This window comes from Bombyx mori, chromosome 17, assembly GCF_030269925.1.
Source record: "Bombyx mori chromosome 17, ASM3026992v2".
NCBI classification, from domain to species: domain Eukaryota; kingdom Metazoa; phylum Arthropoda; class Insecta; order Lepidoptera; family Bombycidae; genus Bombyx; species Bombyx mori.
Window position 1 is genome coordinate 15,018,505 of NC_085123.1, and position 22,917 is coordinate 15,041,421.

The 22,917-nt window shown below is 39.5% G+C and overlaps 1 protein-coding gene across 3 annotated transcripts; it reads right to left on the minus strand.

The window, feature by feature from the left end:
• Positions 1–103: 103 nt before the first annotated feature.
• LOC101742830 (cytochrome P450 9e2) lies at positions 104–22,343 on the minus strand. Of its 3 annotated transcripts, none has more exons than XM_021348324.3 (11): positions 21,845–22,343; positions 19,791–19,954; positions 17,110–17,264; positions 16,199–16,372; positions 15,620–15,758; positions 13,962–14,003; positions 11,059–11,271; positions 4,719–4,819; positions 3,878–4,046; positions 2,265–2,641; positions 104–418 (listed from the first exon to the last, which is right to left on the minus strand). In XM_021348324.3, exons 1-10 carry the CDS (start codon positions 22,036–22,038, stop codon positions 2,475–2,477), a joined length of 1,518 nt encoding a protein of 505 aa, XP_021203999.1. In that variant the 5' UTR covers positions 22,039–22,343; the 3' UTR covers positions 104–418; positions 2,265–2,474. The 3 variants fall into 3 exon arrangements, with proteins under 3 accessions (XP_021203999.1, XP_062529442.1, XP_062529443.1); XM_062673458.1 differs by having other exon boundaries at positions 104–1,371; positions 1,640–2,641; XM_062673459.1 differs by lacking the exon at positions 19,791–19,954 and having other exon boundaries at positions 104–1,371; positions 1,640–2,641; positions 21,845–22,017.
• Between the last annotated feature and the right edge of the window lie 574 nt (positions 22,344–22,917).

The window sequence follows — 22,917 nt, forward strand, 5'->3', positions numbered from 1 at the left end:
ACAAATCTCCAAATCGTGTGATTTAGAGTTTTGTACACAGATCGTACGGCACCAATAAATAAAATAGACACTTTAAGGTTTCAAACACGCAAAATAAAAATCATTTTCGAAAATTACAAAATTTTATTCATAAACGAGATAATTAGATGCGAGCACGTGCTAATTAAAATTTCATAATGGATATAGCGTTATTGAAGTAGACGGTGGCAGCGCGTTTTTTATCCCATTGTCTTTTTTTTGTTGAAACTGTGAAATGCAGCTCGCATTGCGATGTTGCACGTTTTAGGGTACCATACATTTATATATTTTTCCATAATATAACACGTTCGTTTCATCTATCAATCTAATCTTCATTCAATATAACCTCAAACTTTGCTAAATATGTATGTACATAATGCTATTATCTACGTCGTCCGTCCTGAAAACCAAAAAATACTATACGTATGTATATCGGCGCAACGTTGCTATTTACAACTAAATTTAACTGATTAGTTAACTGTTTCCATAATGTTATGAATGTAAGCAATTGCTAAATACGGTATCCAAGAGATTTTATGACGAAGCTACCCCGTTTTTCTACTATAAGTACGAATGACCAAATATATTAAGTGTATAATCTATGACGAATGACTATTATCGCACAATACATTAGGGGCACTCCGTCAAATCTCCGAGACCCTTCGAGAACTCTGCAAGAATGTCAGCAATGCTGACGTCATACTAAAACACTAAAAACACCGCCATTCCTCCATCTCGGTTACATTCTACATCTCCGCTTAATCTCTTAATCGGTATTTAAAGAAAATCTAAAATCATACTGTAGTTAGCTTAATTTAAATATTGACGTCTGAATTTGAACATTGTCGACGAATAGCAAGTACCTTAATTGTCTGTGATCACGAAAACTTCCAGTATTCGCAACGTCGGATATAATAATGACTACAGAACCAATCCTTTTTGTATTTTTATAGATAGTATTATTTTTATTATGGTAACTAGTTCATTCACAATGCACACTAAATGATGAATAGTAGCCGTTACTTATCAGCTATAACAAGACGTGGGTCTTAGTGAAAGGAAAAGCCACCCTGAAACCGAAATTAAAGATTCTTTTCGTCTAAAAAATATTTCACAAACGCATTTAATTTTCTATCTATTTGCATAGGCTAAAGGACTATTCCAACTATGCTCGGATGGCTAGGTGAGCTCACGGGCTCAACCGAAATTTGCCAACACTAGCCCCAGCTGGACCAGTGCCCCATAGAATCTACCACCACTGAGAAGATCAGGCGTGAATCTCAATGGCCTGTGTCTAAGTGTGCATTAAATTTTTATTTATTTTTCTTGTAGTCAGACGAGCATACGGCCTACCTCTGGCTACCTTTTACTGGTGGTAGGACCTCTTGTGAGTCCGCGCGGGTAGGTACCACCACCCTGCCCATTTCTGCCGTGAAGCAGTAATGCGTTTCGATTTGAAGGGTGGGGCAGCCGTTGTAACTATACTTGAGACCTTAGAACTTGTATCTCAAGGTGGGTGGCGCATTTACGCTGTGGATGTCTATGGGCTCCAGTAACCACTTAACACCAGGTGGGCTGTGAGCTCATCCATCCATCTAAGCAATAAAAAAAATAAAAAAACCTGATGGTGAGTGGTTATTGTCGTCCATGGACTTCAGTAATGCCAGCGGCAGAGCTAAGCCGCTGCCTACCGTTAAGTACTCTTCACAAGCCTCGTTTGAATAAGGATATGTCACAGCATTCAGGAAGCAACGTGGAGGGGAGCTCATTCCAAAGCCGGATGGTACGTGGCTGAAAATATTTCTGGAAACGCACTGTGGATAAACGCAGTGGCTCCAGGTCGTATGGATGAGCTCTGGTGGCGAGCGGTGCGATGGTAAAAACGAGATGGTGGAATCATCTCAATCAATTCCTCAGAGCACTCTCCATGGAAGATACGGTAAAAAATACAGAGAGAAGCGAAGTCCCTCCGTAGATCCATAGGCCCCAAATTAACAACTATATAATATTAACGCTTGCGTTTAACAATTTTTTAACAATAATTCCTTTCTTTATTCTTTATTGTACACACAGTTAATATTGCAGTAATTGCGATAAGATATAAAAATGCCGAGCTTAACTCAACAATTGAGTTTTCTACCAGCTAACCGTTCTTAACGTAGGAAAGCTTTACATGAGTGGGTAGAAGAATACAATCTAATCAATTTACAATCTAAACAATAACCATAATAAAAAATAAAAAAAACCTTAACCCCCAGTCTTGAGGAGTAGCAAGTACTAGTAACACGTCAATGTTTTGAACGGATGTTTCAGTCTTTGAATTTGTTGCGAGGTGATCTGTGAATTTTATCAATCGTTTAGTTGAAGATTTCCCACCCGTATCATGATATCGACAGACTGAGACAATTTTATCACTAAGGTCTCCGAATCATGCATTAATTTGTCCGGTAATTTATTTAGTCATTCTCAATCCTGCGTTCAACTGTGAGTTCAAATCCGTCACGGGGCCGCAGTATGAACGCCCTGGGCGATAGTTTTGTTTTTTCTCGATGCGTTTTCGTTCTGTATGTCTTTAGGAATTTAACCAAAAACACTTTCGCTGCCAGTATAGCAAAACGTGATCCTGGAAGCGAAAAATGGTGATTAGAGTGATGTTTTTTTTTTATTGCTTAGATGTGTGGACGAGCTCACAGCCCACCTGGTGTTAAATGGTTACTGGAGCCCATAGACATCCACAACGTAAATACGCCACCCACCTTGAGAAAGTTCTAAGGTCTCAAGTAAGTTACATGATAGTTAAGTAAGTAGTTAAGTTAAGATAGTTAAGTAAGTTATAATATGATGATTAGTGATGTGGTCAGTTTAACAACAGTAGTATTCCTAGGGTTTTTTTTTATTTTTTTATTGCCCTTGTAGGCAGTAGAGCATACGGCCCACCTGACGGTGAGTGGTTACCGTCGGTCGTGGACTTCAGCAATGCCAGGAGCAGAGCCAAGCCGCTGCCTACCGTTAAGTACTCTCTACAAACCTCGTTTGAAGAAGGACATGTCATAGCGTTCGGGAAACATAGCCGGATGGTACGTGGCAAAAAATATCTCTGGAAGCGCACTGTAGATGAACGCAGTGGCTCCAGGTAGTATGGATGAACTCTACTTCGGTGGCGGGCGGTGCGATGGTAAAAACGAGATGGTGGTATCATCTCAAACAATTCCTCAGAGCACTACACCGCTGATTCGGCACGCACTGCGGTGCCGTAGGTCTGGTTTAGCCGGTGGTGGAGTTCGATACGGTTTAGTCGGTAGTCGGTTGGTAGCGTAATCTCCTGCGAGGAATTGGGGGAGGTGGAGGACCTTGGTTCTCCCCGTCTGCCTTTTCCTCTCCGGAGGCGCCGGAGTCCAACATAACCCAGTCCGTTACTGCCCTCGACTGTAACCGCCCGTAAATGGATTCCCCAGCGTTATATAATATTTAATATCTAGATTATTAGTCCTTATTATGAGATTACGAAAGATTATGAAATCAAATTATAATTTGCGTAATTACTGGTGGTAGGTACCTTCACGCTGCCTATTTCTGCCGTGAAGCAGTGATGCGTTTCGGTTTGAAGAGTGGGGCAGCCGTTGTAACCTTAGAGACCGAGACCTTAGAACTTATATCTCAAGGTGGGTGGCACATTTACGTTGCAGATGTCTATGGGCTCCAATAACCACTTAACATCGGGTGGGCTGTGAGCTAGTCCAACCATCTAAGCAATAAAATAAAAAGAATGGCATCATTCATAGAATAATTGTTTCTCTATTTTTTTTGGAAAATGTATTTTCTTTTATTGATGACTTTGATATGAGTTATAATAGCTCACCAATGCAATGCCTAGGTCCAGTCCCGAATGGCAAGTAAGTGTAAGGAACTATGCTTCCTTTGTTCTCTGGTGAGAATCTCTCCGGAATACAAGTGTTGGGATCGGGCCAGTACTGCTCGTCGCGGTGGATGGAATATATCGGTATCCATATGTGGATACCCGTTGGAGCCTGCGTGGATTATAATGTTTTAGACGTATGGACGAATTTCTATTTGCGTCATTTTTCATTCTAATTACAACTAGAGGTCCCGCAGTAGTCGAAATTCGACTATAATTAATTGGAATTGTAAGTTTGTACACTATTATGATTGTATTTTATACTTCTATAATCACAAATTTCGCCAAGACTACACTATAAAAAATATTACCAAAGACAAACAATATTTAATCTCAATTTGACAACAGACGTCAAGAACAAAAGTTTGACAATAAATAGTATGCATGCGTTAGTGCGTCAAATACATGGTATGTAGTGTGTGTAAGTTTTCTCTATTGATTAAATGTATCTTTTACGCATTATTTTAAAAAAATATTAGCATTGTGCACTTCTTCTCTATATTCTCTATAAGTGTGGAAAATTTCATACTCCTCCGTCCGCGCAATTTTCGTAAAAAGGGATACAAAGTTTTTGCTTCACGTATTAATATATAGATTTGGTTTGGGATAAAAATAGGCGGATTGAGGAGATCCTGTGTGGGCTCAAGTTACACCCTACCCTGTTTATCTTCATACAAAACATTATTCATTATGCGCGTTTTAATGTGTTTTCTTTTGAGAGACGATGAATTTTCGTGACGACAACTACACGATAGCACTCTGAAGAACTGTTCATTATACTTACGATCAGACTGTGTTTGCTGTCAGGATACGTGGGGCCGAAATCGTAAGGTATTACTGATCTTCTATCGGCGGAACCCACCAGCGGCCAGAGTCGTAGGACCTCTGAAATTAAGTAAAAAAACTTATGGTACATTCTTCGGTTTTTGCAAGTCGTAAACATAATTAATATTACTTTTTCGGCTTTATGATGGCTGATCCTTTGTGACCACAAGATACTGTATGTATACGTAACCTCGGATAATATAATATAATGAGAATAAAAAAAAAACACCAGATTAGACCGGCGTTACTGCGTTTAGGCCTACATTGTAAAAATTTATATTATGTAGATCCAAACCTTCATTCACCGAATGGGGCTCAACCAGTTTTATATACTTTATATACTTGGTTTTATATATTTTATTCACGTTTATTAATATATCGAGGGGTGAAAGATTATTTGGTTGAGGCGACATTTTTGCAACGTCAAAGCAGAGCTATTTGAATGGAGTTAACTTAATTGAAATTCAATTACAAACATTGAATTGTTGATGCTAATCTCTATATATAAAAATGAATTGCTGTTCGTTAGTCTCGCTAAAACTCGAGAACGGCTGGACCGATTTGGCTAATTTTGATCTTGAATGATTTGTGGAAGTCCCGCGAAAGTTTAAAATAAATATGAAAATGCTCGGAATTAAATAAAAATAACAATTTTGTTTTTCCTATGATGTCCCCCCCATCGGATGGATTCCTTTTGTTTGTTTTAACTTTATTTTATCCAAAAGTTTAGGTCTTTTATTTATCGATTGAAGCACTACGAAGTCTGCCGGGTCAGCTAGTAGTTAATAAAACGCACTTTTAATTACTAAGATAAATGTCGCGTATTGAGAGAAATGTCCCTTAATTGTCCTTAAACCAAACAGCATTTCACTACTCGATATAGTTATAACGTTTTAAAGGCTTAGTTTTATACACTTGGTTATGAAATAATATATCACTGGTATATCTTAAGCTCTGGGCACACTGGAGAAATATTTGAAATCTGCGTTTCTATTAAACTAATGGATCGTGAGCACGCAGTTGTTTGAGCACTCAAACAGGTTCTGCTTCAAACGAGGCTTAGAAACAGAGGTTTGTGATGAATTGGCTGGACCTCTGATACTGTCGATGTGCAAGAATGACGGTGCATTCACCACTAACTATTATGTGGCGCATTTACTGATCTGCCTACGAAATCAAAATTGGGAGTACAGGAGCAATTTGTTATAATCACTGCTGATTTCTACGATTTCTTGTGGTAAGGCGCTTTGTGAGCCCGCATGGGTAGGTGTCACTACCCCGCCTATTTCTGCCGCGAAGCAGTAATGCGTTTCAGTTTTTTTTTATGATTGGAACATTACTGTTGGCCCGGAGGCCTTTCCAGTTTCACCAGGACAGGTGGCCGAGCAAAGGCTCAGCCAGGAGGGGTGAAATTTGCTAATAATTATCCGAGCACCTCCAAAGGAGACCTAACAACTCAAGAGCAATTGATTCGCGAATGAATCTACTAACGGATCGGAATCGCGACCCACTGAGAAGGTCCAGCGAGAAACTCAGCGGGCTAGCGTTTTAGTATGAAGAACGAGGCAGCCGTTGTATTGTAAAACTGCGATATAGAAATCATATCTTAAGGGGGGTGGCGCTATCAACGTTGTCGATGTCTATTGCACCAGGTAACCACTTGACAGCAGGTTGCTTGTCCATAATGGTCAAGGCAAAAATGATGATTAAGGTGGAGAGGGAAATGAAGACTGCCGATGTGACCTGTAGTTATGTCAAGGAGCAAGCGCAAGACAGGGTCAAGTGGAAACAGCTTGTGAGGGCCCTATGTACCAGGGAGGTACTGTTCTGAGTACGGAGTGGATCCAGGAGCTCTTTTAAAAAAAAGGAAACTGTGACTGATACTGAGTTTATTTTATAAAAGAAATAGTATCTCAAGCCAATTCTGTTCTGCCCCCTTTTTTTTCTAACTTAAACCAGGTGTGTTGCTAACACTGGCCCTAGCAAGAGCAGTGCTTCGTAGAATCTACCACTGGCTCGGAAACGCGACCCACTGAGAAGATCCGGCTAGAAACTCAGTGGGCTGTGTCTATGGGTTAGTTTACTGAATTTCTGAAGTCGTCGTGGCCTAAAGGATAAGACGTCCGGTGCATTCGTATGTAGCCATGCACCGGTGTTCGAATCCCGCAGGCGGGTACCAATTTTTCTAATGAAATACGTACTTAACAAATCGTCATAGTCGTAGAATAGTGACGGATCTGACAAATATTAAACTTCACAGGGCAGCCATTTCAAATAGTCATGTTAGATTTTTTGTCATAACTTTTTAGATTCAAATTCTGTAATTATGAAAATTGGCATACAAGCAAACAAACGGATTCGTTTTAAAATAAAATAAAAATAATAACTTAAAATTACACAGTTTTCTTGAAAAATCACATGCTTTGGAGTTGATACAGTCACATAGTATTATCCGACATTGTTCCTCGGAAAGTTACTGTTGAAGGAATGACGGAAGTTACTTTACGATCATGTTCTATTAACTTACAGAGTAATATTATGGCGGATATGTTATTTGTCATATTATATTATTTTAAATTTTAACCGCAGGTAAGTATTATAGGTCGGCAAGTGGTCAGTAAGTAACCAGATTAGGATGTCTTAAATAAAGCACAGACTAATTGGTCTTACTCTTTTTTAATCAACATGATATACATTATGCTTAAATTAAGTATTTATTATCAATAGTAGGTATTCTTTTATTACTATATAGACTAAGCAGACTATAATGTTGACTCTATTTGGATATGATTACTGATTTTTTGGTAAATTACTAACCTAAAAATTTAAATACTAATCATTATATAGAATTTAATTATAAAGAAAAGAAAAAAACATTTATTAAAATGAAAAAAATCTTAACAATCACAACTTCAGAGATCAAAATAATAACAATAAAATAACTCAAATTATAAAAAAAAACCCTAGTGCACAATTATTCAGTCGGATTCATTACCAGCTTCAGTAACATTACGTCCATGAGTTAAACTTCTGAAAAATTTATGATATTTCGTGGGTATTATTGAGGAATTGCAAAGACTAATAACATTGTTATATTTATCATTACTGATTGGAATTAGACCTACATAAGCTTTCTTTAAGGCTGGAGTTCAGACAATTCTTTGTATAAATTGAACATCCGACCGATGCTGAAGTCACCGAAGTCACCTAAATACAGTCATTTGGACGCTGCTCTATAATGCGACTCTACTGGTACAAATGATTCAACGTGGGTGCAAACCCACATTACCATTTCATCGTCAACAATCCGATTATGATTTTTATGTTTCCCCCTCATGTCTTCTTCAATCAAAGTGCTTCCGTCATACTTATCCCAAGCTGTCCGAACTAACCTTTCGCTAATCGAATATGTACTTCAAAACATGATTTTACAATCCTCTATTGTTGATGATTCTTTTGGCAAAAAATAATTGTTAGTGAATTGACGGTTATGCTTTAAAGCTCTTTGAAGACCCCTTTTCTTTTGCTGTTTTGTAGTATAATTCGCAACATACAACCATTGTTTCTCACAATCACCTAATTCTCAAAACTTATCAAATGCACCCTGTCTTTCTTCAAGGGTCAACATAGTGTAACATTTACTTTTACACGCGCAAGTACTCACCCATAGTTTTTGAAGGAACAAAAAGGCCCTTTTTGGAGGAGTTTATTTCCCGGCATTTTTAAGCGCTTTCTAGTAACTTCTTTTCAATCATCGTAATTTCGGATTCGTTTTTTACCTCTACATCGAATACGAGGCACTGGAGGACACGACTGGCATGAGGACACAACTGTGTTGATTAAAGGACAGTTGCTATAGTCCGCTTCATCATGAGTGCAACAACAAAAATCGTTACAGACTTCGCCATGGCCTTTTGCTGGTAATGGCAATCAGTTAATCAGTTGTGGGAAAGGTGATATATCTGATATCAAGATAGAGGTATTTAAAGGGCTTAAAGCTGGGCTGATATTTAGGGACACGGTATGTTGATTTTCTGACGAGAGTAAATCTGGTGTGGAAGCATTTTGATATCCAACTATAAAGTGATTTTCTCTAAGAAAACAAGTAGAGGATGGTATGTTTTGATTCCTATTTTCATCTGTAATACTTTCGTTTGCTCGGTGTACATCGTCTGCAAAGACATTCTCATAAACGTCGTTCATTTTACTATTGCATGGCGTACTCCTGGAGGTAAAGGTGAATGGCATTCTGAAAACATATCAGTATGTAAAAAATAAATAAATTCTTAATAACACAAGTTAACGTTTACGCCTAAGGTGAGGTTTTACACCCTTAAATTGATTCAGAACAAAAAGATTCGGAAGTACAGAAATAAAACAATTTACTTCTTTTTATTTATACGGGTAAAATATTACTGACATAGGATTATTTTTTTATAGAAAAATATATTAAATATATACAAATAATCATTTTTTTAAGTAGAATAAAGCTGGATCTGAATTTAGTGCAAAGAACAAAGTCGGATGGTCAGATACGACTATTAGATAAAAAAACATGTTCATTGAATAACGTCGGTTGTGATCACCCGTCACTATTATATCCATAGAAAAATGTAGTATAGTTACATACAATTTTAAAATTCAATTTTTTTTTAAATATAACACAGACTCTTCAGAATAATGTATAATCCGATATCCAACATTCTTTTTATGTAAATAATTTTTTTAAATGATTTTTAATTTTCCGTAGAAAACCGACAGATAGTCAGAACCGATACTTTATTCATTTACTTTAGTAAATATGGTTTTAATACAAAAATTAAATAATACCAAAAGTTAATACATAATTAATTAACCTACCTGGAGTACCTGGTATACAGTCCTCCTCATCAGTGCACTCTTCATGAGTAAAATTCGTAATTTGTGCATTTTTGCTTCTTTCTTCCACCAGTTTTAACATAAGCTTTGATCGTCCTGGTTTCATTGTGACACACCTTTTAACACGGTACGTAAGACTAGATACGTAATAATTAATAAAAAGGTAACTGAGGTAATCTAGTGTAAATGTTTAAGAAAAATCGAATCTAAATACAACGCGTGGGCAACTTCGAGGAACAATGTCGGTTGCGTGGATACGTCGGGAGTGGGAGGGCCGGGCGCGCGTCGTGCAGAGACGATTAAGTACAAGCGTCATTTTACTATGAGCGTCTATCAAATCCGTCATTATACCGACTGCTTAATTTGAAATCTAAAATACATGTAATTTTTTTTTTAATGTAGCAATAATATTTAGACAATGTAGTATCCAAATATGGTAAAAAGTGGATTTTGGATTTTTTTCAAATCCGACATTATTCTACGATCATGACGAAATGTTCACGATTGACTTCCACAGTGAAGGAATAACATCGTGTAATAAAAATCAAACCCGCAAAATTATAATTTGCGTAATCACTGGCGGTAGGACCTCTTGTGAGTCCGCACGGGTAGGTACCACCACCTCACCTATTTCTGCCGTGAAGCAGTAATGCGTTTCGGTTTGAAGGGCGGGGCAGCCGTTGTAACTATACTGAAAACTTAGAACTTATATCTTAAGGTGGGTGGCGCATGTACGTTGTAGATATCTGTGGGCTCCAGGAACCACTTAACATCAGGTGAAATGTGAGCTCGTCCACCCATCTAAGCAATAAAAAGAAAAAGATCGTATCGTAACGTAAATAACGTAAACGTATTTTACCCCACCCGGGTAGCCGTAGTAACTATACTGAGACCTTAGAACTTATATCTCAAGGTGGGTGGCGCATTTACATTGTAGATGTCTAAAATTTCTGCTTGATTTTATTACACAAATATACTTCCAATGAAATTAAATTTTTTCATAAAAAGAAAACAAAATTTGTCTTGAACTGATGCTCGCTGTACCTACGTGGAAAAACGGGCTGATATTGAGTAGTTACCGGCTTCCTTCGTGAATGAAGCTAAATTAACAATGCCTTTATTACCTTCACGGTGGCTTTTAATAGCGGAAACTCATTATTTGAATCAAGTGTGTCTTTTATACTCAACAAACTGCCTGTGGGTTAATTTACTTGTCGAGCCATTCGTCGCAAGCGAGGGGTTCGACGAGAACTATGAACGGGCCACGCTTTAGCAAGCTCGTCTTTATATAGAGACAATGCATTCAGGAATACCTTAGTCTGCATTATTATTTATATTTCGTTATTATTGAGGGGCATATGTAACAGTACCATAGGAGTACAACAACAACAACAAGAACAACAACAAGAAAGTCAACTAACCACAAACGCACATTTCGAGGTACTTTAGCCTTTGGATCGCTTCATATACGTCTCCTTCGTCAGACATCTCTGCTATTTCTTGGTTTAATTTCTCCTGCACATGAGGATTCACCGCCATTTCGTAGAGGAAGTAATTGATTAAGTTCGCTGTCGTATCGTAGCCCGCCACGTAGAATAAAACCGCTTGGGCCACTAAGTCGTCATCTGTGAATGCTGTAGAAAACTAATAATTTTGTCAGTTGTAATGTATTAATATGAATGTATATTTAATTTTGTGTAATTTGTAATTGTTAATATATTTTATATTATAATACAAATTTTCAAATTTCGAAATTCATTTTTTTTTTTGTTGCTCTTGTAGGCAGATGAGCATACGATCCACTTGATGGTGAGTGGTTACCGTGGCCCATGGCAAAAAAATGGGTTTGAGATGTGGAGCTGGAGGGAAATGCTGCGGATTCCCTGGACGGCGCATCGGACAAACGCCTCAATCCTGGAAGAACTAGGCGTCTCCTCACGCCCTGGGGGCGTAGTCCCATGCGCTGGTCCGATCAGATTAAGACGACTTTGGAATCCAGCATCAATGTCGCTATCCACTGCGCGGAGGACAGGAGTGAATGGAGGAACATAGTCCTAACAAAAGTGCACCGTAACGGTCACGAACTTCAGTACTGAGGAATACGACGCACGGAGGAGGAAAAAAATGGGTATGAACGCAGTGGTTCCATGTAGACATTTCCGCCGAGAAGCAATTATAAGTTGTATTTATTTATTGAGTATATAGGTGAACATTCACACCGTCCACTTGGCGTAAAGTCTATCCAGCATAACGGGGTACTGGTTCAGACATGATTCTGAAGTCGCAATTATAAATTGTTAATAGCTTATTTGCCTTTCACGATTATTTCGCGGCTGTAGCAGGCAGAATCTCTAAGAGGTCTTTTCAAATGCCGAATGAGAAGCGCAACTTATAGAAAAAGTATCAAAGGAAAACAAATAATTGGATCAGTTCAAAACGAAGTCTTACTTTTTTCTGTTGACTTAAATATGCTCAACGATAATATTAAAAAATCTGGTTTCAAAATTATAACTTTAAATACCAACATAATAATAATACACAATGTCTTCGTAGGCGTATTAAAATAATTTCAAACAATAATGAACCACGAACATTTTCATAATTACATAAAATGACGTCACGTCAATCAACGTCACAACTTGCCTCTGACGTGTACCGTGCGATACAAGGAATATGTAAATAATGGACGCACCAATTTTGTGCTGAGTAAAATAACGATTGAGGGAATATGAGCTTACTCCTGGACGTGTATTACAACCCCAAAGAGTAAGTTTCAAAAAGCCCAAATTGATCGAAAAACCAAAAAAATAAAGTATTTATGTGTTTTGTTTTTTCTTCATAATCTTAGCCACGTGTTTCTTTACAAAAATTGTAGGTACTTCTGTACGGGATTTGAACCTCGGCGGGCCTTACACCATAATAGTAATGTAATAAGGCTGTTCTACTCTTTGTTTTAGAACAAAGGAATACTTTCTGGCATAAATGAGTAGAATGATAGTATCCGACCGTACGAATTTACAATGTATCCCCACCAGAGAAGATCGCAACCCTTGCATTCTAATGCAAGGGTTGCGCCTTTAGCTCTTTTTTTTTCCTACCTATTCTAGTAACCTCGAGGGGTTATTCTGATTAGATTCACCGAGCTAGTAGGTAAGCTCACGGGGCTCAAACCGGGGGTGTTGCTAACAATGGCCCTAGCAAGAGCATGCTTCTCAGAATATACCACCGGATCGCAAACACGTGATCCGGCGAGAAACTCAATGGGCTGTGTCTACGGGATAATTTACTCCATTCAGTCCACAGAATCGGGTATGTATTTAGCTCTAACACTAGGAGCAGGCTTTGAGACTCCAGTAACCGTACTCATCGAACTAGGCAAAGAGCTCGTCGTGCAACCTAACCTAAATAAAACATTATAAAAATAAAATAATAAATGTTATAAAATGTTATGTGAGAGGTTATGTTAGAGAACTGAGCTAAATCATTTTTGTACCGTTTCTGGGAAATGCCACATCCATTTCATTTCGAACATCGATTAATGTATGAAACAAATTAAAATTATTGTTATTAAGGGCTTTGTTGCTGTCGGCGTTCCTTATCCGCGTCGTTTGACTGCTTTAGTGCGAGTGTATGGTTTAATAGTTAAACAAAAATTATTCCAATTTTACTACGCAATGAAATCAAAATTTAATCTTGATCTGAGTGTTGTTTCAACGCTTAAGTTTGTTTTAGATTAGTTCAGAAATCACCTTACTCGAGTCGTCTTTCGAACCTGTGATGAAAAATGTTTAAAGGAAACAGAAAAAGGCGTCATTCAAAGTGATATATATACGAATGTTTTCACTCGTACGGCGGTAACAAGGTAATTTTTAGAAAATTATATTTTCTGTTGTAAAAATTAAGTATCAGTGAAACTTGATTAGTTTAAAGCATGCAGATAAACTTTTACAAAATTATAATAATAATAATAATATGATCCTCTACCAACCAAAATGATGAAAAGTTATTCAACTATGGCAGTTTTCATATTATTTCTCCTTGGCTGAAGTCATTCGTGAACGCGTGCTCTGTGCCTATTTAACCCTTTTAATGCTGAGCTTTTTTCACATATTTTAGATAAATCGCTAAAGTATTTCAAAAAAAGGTACCTAATAAAAATTTAACTTAAAAAAAAAAAATCAATGCTAAGCTCACAGCACAATCATTTTAAATGGTTATTTATAAATGCTCTTAAATTATTAAGTCTTAAATATACGAGTATACAGCGATGGACACACATTTTTGTTTATTATTAAATAGCTTTTAATTTTCAAATGAACCTTACCGTTTGTTGAATTCGAAGAGATCTTGTCATCGTCACCTTTGCCTGTTAGAAATCAAAGGATTTTAATAGTTTATAGTATAAATAAATAGATTGTTATAAACTTTTTCGTCAAAAAGAAGTTCAGTTTTTTTAGAATTTTTTCGAGAAAAGATCCGTTCAGCTTGAGATTGATAATTTGGCGCGTAGTTGTGTAGGGTAACATTTTTATTCTATTACACGGCTTGTAGGCACAAGTTTTGCGAATTCTAGGCACAGGCATTAAATTCCCTCGAAACGTCAATTTCCACGTTATAATTTATGACACGAAGGAGATTAACATACCTAATTATTATTTTTATTGTTTTTTTTTTGTGCATAGACAACCAATTCACTACTAAATGGTTATCAGTAACCATGGTCCAGACGGCTGGCCGATCCTTCGGCTGGTCGTAGGACCGTCGAGGCGATTCGCCCGGTTCTTGTGAACTGGGTGAATCGTGACAGAGGACGCCTCACTTTCCGGCTCACGCAGGTGCTCACTGGGCATGGTTGCCTCGGTGAGTTCCTGCACCGGATCGGAGCCCAGCCGACGGCAGAGTGCCACCATTGTGGTTGCGACTTGGACACGGCGGAGCACACGCTCGTCGCCTGCCCCGCATGGGAGGGGTGGCGCCGTGTCCTCGTCGCAAAAATAGGAAACGACTTGTCGTTGCCGAGTGTTGTGGCATCGATGCTCGGTGACGACGAGTCGTGGAAGGCGATGCTCGACTTCTGCGAGTGCACCATCTCGCAGAAGGAGGCGGCGGGGCACGTGAGAGACGCACAGGCCCGCCGCCGTCGAGCGGGGGCCAGGGAGGCGGATCTCGCCCAAGCCCTGGCCCTCTAAGTGTTTCGGGTCTCCCTCACATGTCGGCCTGGGGACCGGCGAAGGGGGCCTAAGAAGACGACGTGCAAGCTGCTCTGCACGCGTTTTATGCATGAGCATCCGGGTGATGGAAGGCCGGCTATCCTCAACCCACGCTGGTTCTGACCCAGCGGGGTATTCCGTAGGATAGACCATTCTAACCGGCGCCATCTAGGCGGGCTTCGGATAGCCTGCCGACCGAGAGGGCTGGTGGTCGTGGCGCCGACGACCGCCAGTCCGGCGTCCCGAGGGGGAGGGTGATGGGAGAGATGTGCTCCGCACTAAACGCTTCACTTTCCCCCCTTTGCCTTGTCATGAGTTTTGTCTCATGCGAGGTTTGGACGTTGGTTGTTGAGAGACAGGAGGTTTTAGTCGGTTCGACTCCGACATGCCCCGCCCTTCATCCCCAGTGAAGGGCGGAAGTCCGGCGATTTCCTCCTACGTTATCAATGACAATAGAAATGCAACAAAAATGGAGCCAGGTTTTTTTTTAGTTTTATACGTAGCTTTGTATTTTTTTTTAATTGCGTAACAACCGTTCCACACCTTAAACTGAAATACCTGATGGCTTTTAGGGAGAAATAAATAAGCTATTGATACTTACCCGTACACAACACATATCACAATTAATAAATATTGGTTATTGATTGAATTTTACTGTCGGAGAATGTTGTTTCCCCTTCTCCGGTGAATTCATTAGTGGCCTTTTACATGGTCCTCACGGGAAGAGATGAGATAATAATATTCTAGTTAGCTAACTCGTATATAAGCATACCTTGCATTGCGTCTACTAATATTTGTATGAAGTCCGGTCTCGGCCCCACCAGTTTCTCCTTTCTAGCTTTCAGGGCCGATTTGAAGAGTAGACCAAATTGTTCAGCCTCTTCAGTCGCGATGATTTTCACTTTCAACCCCTGATTAAGATGAAAATGATGTTTAAATATCAACGAGAGCTCTGTACGAATTTTTCGATAGGACAGCTGAGGAATTGAGAAGATTGCACAAAGTGGGAATGAGTTGCTCGCTCCGGGTATTTCAATATTGTAATAATTGTTATGTTATAACACTCATTATAAAAATGAATATTTAACAAAAAACTAATATAAAAAAATAAATAATCTAATATTAAAAAAAAAAGACATGCCCGCTGAGTTTCTTGCCAATTCTTCTCAGGACGGAGGCTAGTTCATGTGAATTGGCGGTAGTTCTTTTGACGTTCAACAAGTATGTACTTTCATTTATGTTGAATAATTTTTTTTTGATTTGATTTGATTTGATTTGATTTGATTTGAGACTTTGAGGCTTTCTTCTGTGTTTTTAATATCCCTAAAATGTATTCCAAACGAGGGTTCACCTTCATAACAGTCTTAATGTTCTCGTAGCCAAAGAACTTCATCACTTGCGTTGTGTCCTGTATTATCGCTTTCTGACCAAGCTTGTAGATGCAGTTGTCTGGTTCCTTCAGAGAGTCTACCGCGAAGCCGAAGGCGCATGACGCTATGACGTCATTCACGTAGCTCATAGTTATCTGGGTAAAATGAAATTTATACGCTCTGCATAAAGGTTACTTTCGCTTGTTGATTAAAAACGTGCAGATTTTATTCGAAGGGTCCAAAATGCAGATGAGGAGAGGGGCATACGATCAAAACGCCTATCGATATTTTGGTTGGATTGTAATGTCGTTGGTTGGTTGGAGGAATAATAAATAAATAAATAAATATTTACTAACAATCACGGCACGTTAACTGGTCCCGTGCTAAGTTCGTAAAGAACTTGTGTTACAGGTACCGGATAACGCAAATAGATGTAAGGTTTTTATTATACACATACATATATTTAATATACATCCATAACCCTGGAAAGGACATTTTATATTTATCATACATATAAAATATCTTCCCTTGGCGGGATTCGAACCCGCGACCCCTTTGTGTACTGACCATGTCACTTACCACTACACCAGACGGACGAATGGCTGAAATTAGACAGAAATATGGAGCTGGATGGAAAATAAAGCATCCCTTTACGCCGATAGTCATTACAGCTTAATATGATTCTATCAGATTTTTTGTATCGCTGCACCACTTAACTCTAGAATATGGTTAATGAAACTTCGAACTTTTGTAATGATAAGCAATACGATTTAAAAAAAAATGTCATACACTACGTGACTTTAAAACGATTTTCCCTTACTTTCCATGATATGTTACTTGAACAGACCCGATTTTTCTTACAAATAATCTAAAATTATCACTCAGAACTTACGTTATTAATGTCAATGACCTTTTCGTCAATTATTCTTTTCTGGAGGTGGTTTGTGACCGACTTAGCGCTTTCCACCATCAACGGTGCCATGTTACGACATCGGGCTCCGGAGAACGCCGGAGAAAGCGCCACTCGCATACTTCGCCATTTTGAACCTGATCTCACGAAAAAGGTTTTTTTTTGTTTTTATTTTTTTTTTCCCCTTGTAGGCTGACGAGCGTACGGCCCACCTGATGGTGAGTGGTTGCCGTCGCCCATGAACTTCAGCAATGCGAGGGGCAGAGCCAAGCTGCTGCCTACCGCTTAATACTCTCCACAAGCCTCGTTTGAAGAAGGACATGTCATAGCGATCGGAAAACACCGGTTTGGGTGTACTTCAGTTTGCCTGGTATTTATGGTTCCGGTAGCCATGAGAAAATGAGTAATGCCGCCACACGTTAAGATATGCTGTCAAGAATGACAGCTTTCCTTCTTATATCGAAAGGATGCTAACACAAGGAGAGGTTATAGGTTACTATACTATAGAACTATACTATATTATGGATACAGCAGAACACTATACTATAGAAGATATCCGTCAAATAATAGAACAGTGGTGACAACGTCATGATTAGGTCGCACGGTCTTCTTTTTTTTTTTTTTTTTTTTTCTTTTTATGATTGAAAGTTTACTGGTGGCCCGAAGGCCTTTCCAGTTTCACCAGGACAGGTGGGCGAGCAAAGGCTCAGCCAAGAGGGGCGGGATTTGCTAACAACTGCCCGAGCGCCTCCGAAGGAGACCTAACAACTCAAGAGCAATTGTTTCGCGAATGAATCTACTACCGGATCGGAATCGCGACCCGCTGAGAAGATCCGGCGAGAAACTCAGCGGGCTGATGCATGGGTTAGGTTGCACGTCGACCTCTTTGTCGAGTTCGACGAGTACGGTTACCGGGGTCCCTAAGCCTGCCTCTACTAAAATTGCACTTGCACAGTCTCTGTTACTCCCCATTATTGATTATGCCGACGCCAGCTATCTTGATCTAACCGAGGCCCAGCTAAATAAACATGAGCGGCTTCAAAATTTTATCATAAGGTTTATATTTGGTTTACGCAAATATGACCACGTCTCTGAGTATCGAGTTAAGCTCAAGTGGCTTCCTATTCGTTATCGCCGGAATGTTCATATATTGTCTCTTCTTTACAGTGTCCTGTTTAATTCCTCGTCCCCGCGCTACCTTCAGGAACGTTTTGATTTCCTACATACTGCAAGCTCTCATTCACTCAGGTCATCGGAGAATTTAATGCTGAAGTTTCCGGCTCACGGGACGTCATTTTATGACCATTCCTTTGCGGTTGAGGCTGTCCGTTTATGGAATGCGTTACCCTTAAGCATTAAACTATCTTCCTCGCCGGAAATTTTCAAGTCCAGATTGAAATCGCACTACTTTGCTTCTATGATATAACTGTATAAGTTCCTACTTCTTTTGTATTTTATCTTGTATATTTTTAGTATTTATTTGTATTTAATCGTATGTAAGTTTATCTTATATGGTATTTATTTTTCACATGTGTATTTAAGTATATATTTTTATGTAAGTTTATTAAGATATAGCACCGTCCAGTTAACTTATTCCTCTCCCTGCAAGGTTGCCTGGAAGAGATCGCTTTCAGCGATAAGGCCGCCGATTTATATACCGACTTTTGTTTTATTACTTTACTGTGTACATATTAAGGTGTTATATAAATAAAGAGTTATTATTATTATTATTAGTATTAGAGCTGAAGGCATCTAATGCAATGGTTATTGGATCTGATGGATCCGTAAGGACGTGTCTAGGGCGTCGACGGTGACTGGCTCCTGCATGATAAGGATTCGGGGAGTAGTCAGCGGCGGCAACGATAAGGCGATTATCATGACGCAGGTCTTCTTCTGAGTCGGTCTCTTCATTGCTGAAGGCCGTTTCTACTTTGAAATGTTGACCACTCGATGCACGATGTAATTCACGGAAGTAATTCATGTATCTACTAAGAACGTCAAGCAAATGCTTAGAAAAATGGTACAGGCCTAACCAGCTGCGTCGCGTTATAAGTATTATAAGTATTTAAGTTTACTGGTGGTAGGATCTCTTGTGAGTCCGCACGGGTAGGTACCACCACCCCGCCTATTTCCGCCGTGAAGCAGTAATGCGTTTCGGTTCGAAGGGTGGGTAGCCGTTGTTACTATACTGAGACCTTAGAACTTATATCTCGAGGTGAGTGGCGCATTTACGTTGTAGATGTCTATGGGCTCCAGTAACCACTTAACACCAGGTGGGCTGTGAGCTCGTCCATCCATCTAAGCAATAAAAAAAATAAAAAAAAATTCAGATGCTTTATTCTTTAATCTATGACAGCGTATTACAATAAATGTCAATAATAGTAAAAAATCTTAATTTTTAAGGTGAAAATCTCAAAGCTATTTCAAGAATTATCAGATTTTAAGTTGGCCGGTAGAATGCCAGAGGCTAGACGCCAGAAAGGAATTAGCTGCGAGAGAGTTCCAGTAATGAGCAAGAGAAGGGGTTCAGGCTTGTATATAAGCATAATTCTAACCTCACGTTTGGATTTTTATAAGACAAGGAACTACACCACGATGATAGTTACAGCTATACCAACCCTATCCTCGCATATGCCCTTTTTTAGACAAGCTTGAACGTGTACCTCTGAGCATTATTAAGTTCCGGCCGAAAAGTGGGTCGCACTCTTCGTCAATGTGTACTCCTCTATCGGCGAAGGCGCTGAAATCTCGCACGAGGATTTGTCGGATTAGTTCAGGATCCCGAGGTACGAGAGTCGGCACCAAGTATTGATACAGACCGAAATATCTGCAATCGAACGAGTACGTTTATATCGATTTAAGGATTGCTTAAGTTTATCACGTATTATATGGCGGTTAGTGGTGATGCATAATATACCACAACCACCAACATTGAGACGTTCGTTTTATTGTACGAATGGGGATTTCGACAAATAGGAACTTGTAAGTGCTTTGCGGCAGAAATAGGTTTGATAGTGACACACATAAATACCCACAATGTAGGTGATGACATTCATGATATGATATCCTTCACTGACAACACGTGACCCAGCATCCGTTTTGTCATGTCATACGACTAAAAATCACATAAATAAATAAACTAAAAAGACAGAGCGCTGCTCCTAAAATAATTGTCAACTCCATTGCAAGAGTCAAATTAAAACGAAATTTCAAATCAGCAGTTTTTGTAAATCTCCTCGAATTCTTCGATCAGTATGGTCACTAGTACTTTGATTGAGGCTAGTGTTAGTGCGTCTAACACCACTGAGAGTGGATCGGGTGGTGGAGCCTTGAGGACGTCTATATGGGGCTAACAGTTACTGGCTCCAGCGTGAGTTGGATGAGGGCTTTAGTTAGCGATGGCCACAGGGCTTATAGTGTCAAAAGTAGCGTTGTATGACTTCAAATACCTATGTATGGTTTCGAAATCTAGATGGTTGTGAAGCTTATCACGATGCTTCCACAGCTATCCATAAAAATCGGGATTACAAGGTCAGTCACATACGCGGGTGCGGACTGCGTGAGTGAATATCGCACACGCATATGTCATTTCGAATGCAAGGTTTGTTAATTGAATAATTCTGAGGTTCCAGAATAAGGAATTTAGGGCAGTGGTGTGTTCCCGGGGATGGAATCCCATCCTACTGTCAGGACGGGTACCGGCGACGGCGAACCTTCGGCGCGCACTGTGCGGTACCGTGGGTTCCGTGGAGTCGGAGTGATGGAGCTCGATGGCGTTTAGTCGGTAGTCGATTTTGCGGGGTAGCTCTTGCGTGGCTGATGCCGTGCAGCGTCTCGCGCGCCTTTCTCAAGGCGTAGTCTCCCGGCAGGAATTGGAAGGAGGAAGGAGGACCCCGGTCTTCCTCTTCTCCCTCTTCTTTTCTGGAGGCGCCGGAGTCCGACATAACCCGGTCTGTTACCCCCCTCGACCGGGTATCCGTAAATGGATTCCCCACGTAAAAAAAAGGACAGTTGTGTGTGCAGCTCCAATATATGTCCTAATACTAATCCAGGTCCCGAAAATAAAGGTGGAGGTTCGTGAAAATAGTGATCACTATGATGTGAACGTTGAGACAAGCCAACTAGGAACAGACAGGGAAAACTCTAAAGCTTTTTGAGTTAGTGCTGACCAGTCATGTTTTAAAATACCTAACCAAAGTGTTTTCTCCTTAAGCTTTTACAAACAGTAAGAAAAGTGCTAATTGCTTTCATGGAAAAAATAGAGAGTCTATTTAAGTTTTATTTTTTATCCTTAGATGGGTGGACGAGCTCACAGCCCGCCTAGTGTTAAGTGGTTACTGGAGCCCATAGACATCTACAACGTAAATGCGCCACCCACCTTGAGATATAAGTTCTAAGGTCTCAGTACAGTTACAACGGCTGCCCCGCCCTTCAAACCGAAACGCATTACTGCTTCACGGCAGAAATAAGTAGGGTGGTGGTACTTGTCCGTGCGGACTCACAAGAGATCCTACCAACTAGGTAATAAGCTACGTAACAATCTTTGATTGTAATAATTTAAGAAAAAAAATCAAACAATCCGAAATAGAGCACGGAAATCTTCCGCTGTCTTTCGCAAAAGCCGAAACATCAAAGTCGAATCAAAAACTACGATTCGTCTAAGGAAAACGTTTATACATACATTCTGAATCGACACGTATTTGTAAATTCACTTTACCTTTGATCCTTGAACGCATCATATCCCTTAGCGATTGCCTCCACGAAGTTTTCTCGACCGAACGTGACAGCTGTCAGATTCCCGAAAAACGGTGTTGTCGGAAGCGTAGCGATTCCCCTCGACGAGAAATATCGCAGGCGACGCGACGAATAATAGAATAGGCACGTCACTATTAATACAACGTACCATAGCATTGTCACTGAACTGTTCGACTTTCGAAAAATCAATTCCTCTTTACTTTAAATCCTCAAACTTTTTGTTGTTGTAAATGTCACAATTTTGATGAGTAGGTACTATCGCATTAGAAACACAGTACAGTCGATCGATTTACATACTAAACCAAATTGATATTTGCCGTTTCAGCGTCACAACTGGCTATTGAAGATGTGAAATGGATATAATTAAATTCCACATTTCCTGTGTGCAAGTTGTGTCATTTAACACGCGTGCACTTGTTTCTGTATGCGAAATGCGTATGTTTTCGGTGCAACAAGCCATCGGATAAAGTCAGCGCTGCAACGGGGAGCTCGGCGAGAACATTGTAGTCTAGTTTAAGTATTTTTAGTTATCTCTTTTATTAGTCTTTTAAATTAATTGTATACGTGTGTGTGTGTGTGTGTGTGTTTTTTTATTTAATATGTTATTATGTGTGACTGCAATTCAACTTTTATTTAATTTATATGGCGCCCTGGGATAAACGTTAATTAAGAGTAACATTCTCTCCACTGCGGCTACCGGTGGGTGTAACCAAGTTTTCACCTTATATTCCTATGTAAGGTGAATGCGTTACAATGTGTAATGGGAGTGTTACCGCGGGGTTTCCAGTCAGCGGGTTCCTGATCCTTAATTATCCGAAGACTTCGGACTCACGTCTGCTGTCCAAATCCCCAGTAGAAGATTGCCTACAAATATTTTTTTTTACTATTGTTTAAATTAAAATTTAAAGTTAAAATATAAATTATTTCACTATTTGGAAGCTACAACTACACTATTCCCGAGTGACATAGGCTATAATCTTTTTTGAAGAAAATAGGGATCCTTACTAAAACTCCAATAATGTAACCCAAGGTGTA

Excerpts from the sequence above, each read along its gene's own strand:
- LOC101742830 (XM_021348324.3), bottom strand. The coding sequence starts at position 22,038 with ATGCTATGGTACGTTGTATTAATAGTGACGTGCCTATTCTATTATTCG. Across the intron at positions 16,373-17,109 it reads AGGTCATTGACATTAATAAC|ATAACTATGAGCTACGTGAA; the intron begins GTAAGTTCTGAG and ends CATTTTACCCAG. Across the intron at positions 15,759-16,198 it reads ACATTAAGACTGTTATGAAG|GGGTTGAAAGTGAAAATCAT; the intron begins GTGAACCCTCGT and ends CATCTTAATCAG.